Genomic DNA, 9973 nt, shown 5'->3' on the forward strand with positions numbered 1-9973 from the left:
TTCTAGTCTGTAAGGCTTCTGCAGGGAAACTCCAAAGTGATTATTTAGCATGCTGGAATGTCTCTCTTCTCTCTGCCTCTCAAATGCATTAATTTCTTTTTCTCTTTTTTGAACAGAACTTTGATGGTGATGAAGTGGAACTCTCATATTCCAAGAACGGACAGTATCTTGGTGTTGCGTTCAAAATCAGTAAGGAAGTTCTTGCTGGAAGGCCACTCTTTCCGCATGTTCTCTGCCACAACTGTGCAGTTGAATTCAACTTTGGTCAGAAAGATGAACCCTACTTTCCTGTACTTGAAGAGTACGCCTTCATTCAGAAGGTTCCACTAGAAGATCGGGTTCGTGGACCAAAGGGACCTGATCAAAAGAAAGATTGTGAAGTAAGTCTGATATAGTTTACCTTGAGAGAACAAACCTTTTGGAGTCAAGATTTTCTGACTCGGTCCTTTTGAACATGCTACGATTCATCTCTTTGTACTAGTGCTCGAAAGCTGGGTTTTTTTGTTTTTTTTACTCTGATATATCTGTTTGGATTCATCCTCCCTGGTTGTTTCAAACCCATTTTAATGTAACCATACGGAGGCTGTGGATAGGTCTAACATAGTATTAAACCATTTTAGATAGTATGGAGGGGCATCTAACCACTGTGCATCAGCTTGAACTAATGTAACTTTATCTGTTCCTATACAGGTGTAGTTACAGAGCTAAACCACTGTAACTTTAAAGCTATTTCATCAGGTTTAGAGTTAGTGGTTCTGCTTAGTGGAATTGAGTATATACATTAAATAGTTACAGTGGATCAGTTACATAAACACCTTTAACTTCATGTGTCCATAGACAAAGTTTCTTTGACAGAGTGCCCATTAAAGGCCCTCCCTTCCCCCCACTTTTTTTTCATTTAAGATTCTACTTAAGCTGTGTAATAACATCTTAATTGTCTTAATAGGTAGTAATGATGATTGGCTTGCCTGGAGCTGGAAAAACTACATGGGTCACCAAACATGCAGCAGAGAACCCTGGAAAATACAACATTCTTGGCACAAATACTATTATGGACAAAATGATGGTGAGTCATAGTTATGTATGAGTGGGGTCCCCCCCCCCCCCCCCCCCAAAAAAAAAAAGACTAGCTGCAAGTAGAGTAGGCTTCTTAATTTTAATGTAATGGCTTGTTTTAAATACTACATCTCTTATTTGGTTGACTTGTTAGTGCATGCCAGTTGGAACTAGTGGTCCAGTGGCTAAGTTAGTTTCTGTTCTTTACTCTGTTTTTGTAAAATGTTTCTACCTTGCTTCAATTTTTACCAAATCCACATGATCAGCGCTTGCTTAATTTTGGGAAATTTTTCTGTAGGTTGCAGGTTTTAAGCGGCAGATGGCTGACACTGGAAAACTAAACACGCTGTTGCAGAGGGCTCCACAGTGTCTTGGCAAGTTCATTGAGATTGCCGCTCGTAAGAAACGGAACTTCATTTTGGATCAGGTATAGGCTTCAATTTGAGGATTTTTTTTGTATTAAATCTTGGGTTAGTTAGAATAGAATGATTAAGTGGGATACAAATTAGAATCTGTTGCTTTTATTATTAAATGAACTTGGTCACTTCCTTGAATGCCTCATTGAGGAGTCATACAGTTGAGTTTGTACAATAAACGTTCTCTTGCTACAAATGATGAAGTTTAAGTTTCTGTGAAATTATGGGGCTTAAGGGGGGAATAGTGTTGACCCCATTTCAGTTGTAAGATTGTGTAACTTTACATATGTGACCTCTTTACTTCCACTTACCTGTAAACTTCATTGCAAGTTCTTGTACAGATGTGAAGTCTATACACCATAAGTTGACTTCCTTTTAATTTTGACATGACAGCTACGTGTAGTAAGTAACTGCATTTTTTTCAGACAAATGTGTCTGCAGCTGCGCAGAGGAGAAAAATGTGCCTGTTTGCAGGCTTCCAGCGCAAAGCAGTTGTTGTTTGCCCTAAAGATGAAGACTACAAGCAAAGAACACAAAAGAAGGCAGAGGTGGAGGGAAAAGATCTTCCAGAGCATGCAGTTCTCAAAATGAAAGGCATGGAACAATCCTATACTGTACTTTAGGATGCTGAGTATCTATTTCAAAGATTAATGTAAACTCTTAGACTTCAAATTTACTTACCTTTAGAATGGCTACTTAAAAAAAAAAAAACCAACAAAAAACTGGAAGACTATTGTAACTTTTTTGTATGACAACACTATACTGTGTTCCCTCTGCTGCAGTCCTTAATGCTACTTAGTTATGTTAATATGCTTCATGCAGATGCACAAAGCTGTCTTGATGTAAAGTTGCCCTATTTACAAAGTTAACATTTGGCAGGCACTGGTATACTGAGTGGAGGTTTAAAAAAAATTGAGTAGGTAAATGTTTGAATGGTACTGGGAACTCCTTGACTATTTTTCCCCCCCTTGTCCTTAAGTATTTTGTCTTTATGTTTTAGAGTTTCAGTTCCTGGAATTTCCTCCCTATGTTTCATAGGAAGGGTGAGTTATGGGTTTTATTGTATCTATAGATATTGAACACTCAGTGTCTTCTCCCTTGTAGGGAACTTCACACTGCCAGAGGTAGCAGAATGTTTTGATGAAATAATCTATGTAGAGTTACAAAAAGAGGAAGCCCAAAAGCTCTTGGAACAATATAAAGAAGAAAGTAAAAAGGCTCTTCCCCCAGAAAAGAAACAGAACACTGGTTCAAAGAAGAACAAAAAGAGTAACAAAAATCAGTTCAGAGGACAGAGGGGACGTGGAGGATTCAACATGCGTGGCAACTTCAGAGGAGGTGGTAAGCCTAGAAACATGTTACATTTATTAAATCAAATGGTATGTTGAGGAAATATTATAAAATATTTTAAATGCAAAATACTCATTACAGCTATGCTGGGGGAAATATTGACGCTCCTATTTTGCCTCAAGTTGAGGTCAAATATTTTAAATTAGCCAAGGTAGCTTTCTTATTAGTGTTTAAATCCTGAAACAGTCTTATTCACGTGGCTTGCTGAATCTTGAATCTTCATTTTTGGATTTAATAGTTAATTGTGCAGTGCATCTGTTGCATCTAAAGCCTTAACATAAAACATAAAAAGATTATCTATTTAGGTATTTACCTTGAAGTTCATTTGCTTAGATAAGTCAATAGAGCAAAAGAAAACTTCCTAGATATAAGACTTGGTAGTTAAGTGAAGTCTTGGATTGGGGATAGATTGTTCAAATGCAACTTTTAACTTTTTTTTTTTTTTTTTCCTCCTCCCCTCCAACAGTACCTGGGAACCGTGGTGGATACAACAGAAGGGGAGGCAATATGCCTCAGCGTGGAGGTGGTGGTGGAGGTGGTGGTGGTGGCAGTAGTGGTGCCATTGGCTATCCATACCCTCGTGGTCCTGTTTTTCCAAGCAGAGGTGGCTATTCAAACAGAGGAAATTATAACAGAGGTGGAATGCCCAACAGGGGGAACTACAACCAGGTAATGTTTGAATACCTGAGTTGAGTTATAATAAACATTAGCTTCTTTTAATATAAAGTCTTTCGAAGAATTGTATGTTTGGATATCGAAGTACACTAATTCACAGGGACTGAACAGAAACCAATCCTTTGGTACAGGGTGGTAGCATAGAAGTTTGTTAGTTCTTGTGTGTTTGTTGATTTTAATACATGTGTGAAATTGTAGCATCCTAGTACAGTGCATGTTGCCTAGAATTACAAATACGCAAGTGGCTCTAAACTTCAGTGAAAATGCATAGAGCTCATGCAGCTAGTTTGGTAACTCACAAGACTGGCTGGGTTTAATAGGAATACAAAGGGTTCTAGTACTAATGTCTTTGCTATCTACATACAATGCAGCTGAATCAGTACACATCTTCATAGTGTATTTCTGCAGTGAGTTTGCTATACATTCCAAAAGCAGTTAAACCGTACTGTCCTGCCTCCGTTCTCCCCATCCACTAGTTTTTATGCAGGCTCAGGAGAAAACTAAGGCTGTTCTTTACTGCCGTGGGGAGTAATATATGATGTACAAGCCTCATGTTAACCATTTAAGTTTTGTAACCATTGACATTTTGTGAAACAGCTTTTGCGTTAAACTGAACAGAACAGTTTGTAAAGAAACATGTAATAGTTGAACATACATTTACACTAATTTTAATAAACAACGTAAATATACTTCTGTTGTGGAGTATATGGAGACTTTGTTCTCTGAAAAGTTTGGGAGCTGCCTTGTCCAGGCTTAAAAAAACAAACCCCAAAACAACACCAAAAAAATTAGTTACAGCACATATAGACTACTATCCTTACCTCCCAGCTGTACAGCTGGAAGGCACCCTCTAATCCTTTTTTCAGATAGGAGAATAAAACAGAAGGAACAAAATAAATGTGGTGACACTATTCAGTTATTTAACTTCTTGACAGCAGTATGTACCTTGCTTGAGTTCAAAGCCCAATCTTAATGTAGGCAGGAGAGACTGGTCGAAGTTAACTTTTTCTTTAGTTAGGATGCTTGTTGTCTGGCTGTAGGAGTCTGTTGTCTTGGGCATTCTTACATTCATGAAACTTACTGAAAAGCAAAACAGTATGTTTAAATGAAATTTGTTAATTGTTAAAGACTTTGTAATAGTTGCCTCTGTCAAAACTGTCATAAGTATTTAATTGCCAATGATCAATAGACTTGATGTATTTAAAAAAAGTAGGTTTCATTTACCTTGGATTGTTGAAGAGCCAGTAGATGGAGCCCAAGCTAATAAACCTAGATCACAGTTTTGCCTATGATGTTAGGCAACAATACTGCTTTTTTTCTGTTTTGACAGCAACTCTCAAATACTTCTTCATAGCATAGCTTGCATCTGAAACTCTGTTGACTTCCCTGCCTTCTATTCATAATGGCATGTATATACTGCATGCCATTTGCTGTCTACATGCGTATGTAGACAGCAAAGACATAATGGCATGTATGTATTCTGCCTCGTCCGAGTAGAAACCATCCTTATAGCAATTTATGACACTTGTTTTCCTAAAAGAGTAGGGGGAGAGCATTTTTAACTTTGCTAGTCCAGTTTAGCTTCTGGAAATAGGAAGTGTGAGAATTGAGCTAAATACGTGAGAGACACTGTAAGGTTTGTAGAAGGACAGATGCACTGGATTTTAAAACCTTCTTGCAGTATGGGCTAAACAGATGCAGGTGCTCCTAAATTTTCTTTTTTGTTACAGAATTTCAGAGGAAGGGGAAATAATCGTGGCTACAAAAACCAATCTCAGGGCTACAACCAGTGGCAGCAGGGTGTAAGTAATAACATCTAAGATCTTTCCCTAAGCCATAGGAATTTGGTTGTTACTTTGCACAGGACTGTGTATAACTTCAAATATCCATACTGATGATTTGTCAGGTAAAATTAGATGGTAAAATCTTGCTGTAATTTCAAACAGTATACTGTCTTAATTTCTATTCAGAAAGAATCTGATGCCCACTCTCTTGAAATTCTAGGCTATCTTAAGTTTGAGCTGCTGTTTGTTAATGTTAGTAGCAGTTACAGACTTGGAGTCACTGGATATTGTATAATATACCACTATACACTTTTGGAAAACTACTGCCAAATGAAAGTTCTTTTAAAATGCTTGTTTTAGTTTAACTTGCATATATACCTATTTAAAGTAGAAAGTGAGGTGGAAGTAATATCTAATTTTAAAATTAACTATTTCTGTCCATCTGTTGCAGCAATTCTGGGGTCAGAAGCCATGGAGTCAGCATTATCACCAAGGATATTATTGAATACCCAAATAAACGAACTGATACATATTTCTCCAAAACCTTCACAAGAAGTCGACTGTTTTCTTTAGTAGGCTAACTTTTTAAACATTCCACAAGAGGAAGTGCCTGCGGGTTCCTTTTTTAGAAGCTTTGTGGGTTGATTTTTTTTTTCCTTTCTTTTTTTTTGTACATTTTTAATTGCAGTTTTAAAGTGATTCGTAAGAGAACCTCAGCATTGTGCACGATAAGAGAATGTGTCAGTATTTCAGGGTTCTACATTTTATCTGTAAAATGTGACTTTTTTTTTTTTACCACAACAAAAGTAAAATGTTGCTTTGTATCTGGTGTCTTCTTATTAAAAAAATTTTTTTTCTTTTTCCCCCTTCGCCAATTTCTGAGAAACAGTCGTGAGTCGCTGTCCAATACAATAGAAATGTTAGCAACCAAATTCATGTAGAGGCTTATAGTGGCCCTTATGAATATCATGAGACTGTAAAAGCTCATATTACACTCCATCCTCTCTATGCCGTTTCTAAGTGGGGGAGGGGAGCAGATTTGGGAAGCAAAAGTTTTCTGGCAATAACTAGAAAGGCTTTTTGTAACTTTGGAGTGCTGTAAAACTGGGGACAAAGAGGAAATCCAGTGGTGAATAGTGAAGGTGGAGTGCTGTAGAAGAGCTCTTAAAGTGTAAAACTTGGTTGCATTATTTGTGGAGGCTCAAACTTGTGAAGGTACAACATCATAAATTCTTTTCCATTTGTTCTGCATTTTGATTCTGAAAAGAAGCTGGCTTTGTCCATTTCTTATTAAACAAAACTTGTTGTAAATCAGTTGTCTAATGGGATCTATATAAAGTTAGCTGTGTGTCTGTAACCCTTTCCCCAGAAAATACTGTATACCTAGTGTGCTTGTAGTAGTTACTCCACCATTTTGTAAGCTAATGAAACTGTGAGTCACCCATTTTATATCTAATTTTTAATCATGTCTATTCTCAAATGGGTGTATCTCCTTAGCCTGCTGATTTTCCTTTTCTCTTTAAAAAAAAGTGGGTGGAGAAATTAAACTTTAGACGTTTGTTTGCAATAAAATAAATTCATTTTACTCTTTGTTTTGGGATTCTCGCCATCAACGGTCTAAAATCCCTTTTAAACTTAAGACAATGTATAAACATGTTGGACAGCTCAGTCTTTGCGCACTCAATATTTGTGTTTTTAGAAAGTAAACTGGTGGCTGTTGTCTGTTTATAAAGATAGGTGCCATATACAGTCCCACACCTTGTGTGTGTTCATGTGTAGGAGAAACATGAACTTCTACTTTGAACAAGTTTAAAGAGAAAACGTTCAGAGAAGGAGGGAGGAAGCAAAGTCGAGTCTAAGCCTACATAAAATCATAATGACAATGTTAAGCTAGTTGTCATTCATTCTAGGGATATATTAGATAAGGAAGATGGATGCTGTTGTTACAAAGCTGAAATCTTGGCACAGCTGTAATGCATCTAATACTTAATCTCCAAGGCCAGGATTTGATAGGTTGTAGGTGTAGTAGAATTGTATGAGAATATTGGATTTTCTACACTTGGAGAATACCTCTGCCTTTTTTTCTTTTTTAAATTGTGCTTTTTTTTCCTCCCCCTTGCCCCTGCCTACAAAAAAATATTGTTTGGCCAAGGGGTGGGTGAACTTGCACTGAGAATTTCTAGAACTTGTTTGAACAGATAATGAAGTACTGATAGGTGAAACACCTATGCCTGCTTCCCACTACCCCTTACCCTTCCCACTACCCCTTACCATAGAAAAAATTACAGCTGTTTTGAGGAACATGCCCTGTCCCTTACAATGATAAATGTACTACAAAGCATACTTTTCTAACATGCACTAGTCAACAAAAGTGTGGGAGGTATAACCAGAACACTTCTTGACAAGACTTGAGAATTCCCATGTCACTGTTTGCATGAAAGGGAAGTTAAGGGTTGTTAGTTTTTTTCCCCTTGGAGTTGATCATTTGCTTATGATTTAGGAAAACACAAAGCTCTTCAGCATTAAACATAAGCATGTATTAACAGTGGATGTACCAAAGAGTCTCTAATAATGGAAGGTACAGCTGAATGCTTGCAGTGCTGGAGAAGTCTTCGCAATTTTTTTTTTCCTGCAGAAATAAGTATCTCTAATTTTTCCTTTTTACATTTAAAAAACCCCCAAACCACTCTTTGAATGTATGCTGTCACAATTTGTGGTTTCATGAATTGCCAGAAAAAAAAATGCTCCTAAAACATGGAGAAAACCATTCACGACTTTGAATTGCTTTTTGGAAGCTTTTGCTGCTTCATAGTATTACTTTTATTTTTTGTTTTAATATAAACTCAACATTTGAAATTTACTAGTCTAATTTATAATGCATGGAGCTGGTATGTTAAGTGGAATGGATCCTGCACAAATGTGAAAATGCAGAATTAGCTTGTTTATAAATATCATATGCTTATCTTGGGAGTAGTATCTGATGAAGTTTAATGCATACTATTTCTAGTGCTATAATGCAAGCTAAAAGGATAAATCCTGTAGAAATTCAAGAGCTAATTATTTTCCCTTGAAACAACTTACAATTCAGTACTTGCTACAGTTTTTTTCTCTTCCCATACACCTTTTTGAGATTACTTTTTTGTCACTGAAAACGCTGTTTGTCAACACGGTACCACTGAAGGGAACCAGCTTTGTAGCTCACTTTAACACTAGTGTTACCAGATCTAATGTACTTGATATATAATCCCCTCTCAACAAAAATATTAGCCTCTTATATAAGTGACTCCTGTTTGCTTATAAAATGTGACTAGCTTTCCAAGAATTGCATTTTCAGTCCACACGCAGCACTGTTTTAAAGCGAGGGAAAACTAGCATTGAGTTGATTATATGTAAATACTATTTCAACAAGAGTACAAACTACAGCTGTGTTCTGCTAAAGGGAAAAAGATTGGGCTATTTTGTTAAAATGGGTAATTCCTTGAGCATGCTATAAAGCCTTGTTTATGCTAGGAGAAAGTAATACTCCTGTTAGAGCAGCTGCATTGCTGCTAGCAATTGCATGACCGTGACAAAAATGAGCTATTTTTATCCTGGCATGAAAACTGGTGGATCTGCAGTAATAGCATAGTACCAGTAGACTTTCTAAACGTGTATTGTAGGCAGTTAGAGGCTTAAGTTCTCTCTTGCCAAATGCTATAAATTCCAGGGAAATACAGGATATGGATGATCAGGTTTTTCCACCCCCTCCCACAGTTCAGATACACTCTAGGTTTATCTACTGGACCTGCTATGTAGATATTTTTCTACTTTTATGTACCATTAGTGGCCTTCTACCTGTGGCTGTACACAACCCTGCCTTATGAAATTAGTTGGATGGCTATGCATATGGTGGTTTGTGTTTGGGTTTTTCTTTTTTAAATGCTGCAGGGGTGGTAGTGAAACCATGGGAGGCTGCTCAGAAGTAAACAGCATGAAAATTCTGGCAATATAAATTCTTTTACACACACTTCTGTGGCAAATCTTTTAAAATGCTAGTGTGAAAGAAGAATGAAATTTCTTAAGATCTTGGTTTGCCAGTGTGTTACCACTGAATTGTGAAAAGCCTGGCAAGCAGGGAGTGGCCTGGTAAACAGAGTAGGTTTTTGAAATCACATGGTGTTAGTCACATGCCAGACTAGCTTGTCCAACCTGCCACACTTGACCTTGCCTGCACTATGCAAGAGAATTCTTACTTGAACATGGGTGTCAGTAAATGATTTTGGTAATTTGGAACTGAAAAAGAAATGACATACTGAAACAGGGTTTATCCAGGTCTCTGCTTACTACTTGAGTGTGCAGTAATAATTTTGTTTTGTTCAGCCAAGAAAATTATCATTATCTGTAATAGCATCTACACTTCTGACCTGGTTGTCATTTCTTCTTAGTTGCTTAATACAGGAATTTATTAGAACTGGTATTTTGGTGTAAAATACCTTATTGGTTCCTGAAATATGATAGCGGGGCTGCTTGTTGAAAAGCAGTGAATTTTCCAGTCTTCCAGGAGTGATCCAGTTATGCCATCTAAATCTGTAGCACTTGCTTTCCTCATTAAGACGCTTTTCTTGCTTTGATAGCTGTTGAAGCCAGCCTTCTAAGAAAAAACCCGCAACAGTTTAGGTGTCTCTAAGTTAATGTTTTCTGAAAAAAACTTCA

General features: G+C 37.1%; 1 protein-coding gene across 2 annotated transcripts in view; it reads left to right on the forward strand.

The window, feature by feature from the left end:
- The window catches only part of HNRNPU (heterogeneous nuclear ribonucleoprotein U), a 34988-nt gene extending 28116 nt beyond the window's left edge, over positions 1-6872 (forward strand). Inside the window, exons 7-14 of one of the 2 annotated variants that reach the window (XM_019527075.1) lie at positions 117-380; positions 947-1066; positions 1355-1483; positions 1898-2066; positions 2577-2813; positions 3289-3491; positions 5228-5299; positions 5733-6872. In XM_019527075.1, the coding sequence (XP_019382620.1) occupies positions 117-380; positions 947-1066; positions 1355-1483; positions 1898-2066; positions 2577-2813; positions 3289-3491; positions 5228-5299; positions 5733-5786 (1248 nt within the window). In that variant the 3' untranslated portion in view covers positions 5787-6872. The remainder of the gene's footprint in view (positions 1-116; positions 381-946; positions 1067-1354; positions 1484-1897; positions 2067-2576; positions 2814-3288; positions 3492-5227; positions 5300-5732) is intronic. The other variant, XM_019527076.1, reaches the window with a different exon arrangement.
- Positions 6873-9973: the final 3101 nt, after the last annotated feature.

Source organism: Gavialis gangeticus, unplaced genomic scaffold (assembly GCF_001723915.1).
Source record: "Gavialis gangeticus isolate Ggan-Ray unplaced genomic scaffold, GavGan_comp1, whole genome shotgun sequence".
NCBI lineage: Eukaryota > Metazoa > Chordata > Crocodylia > Gavialidae > Gavialis > Gavialis gangeticus.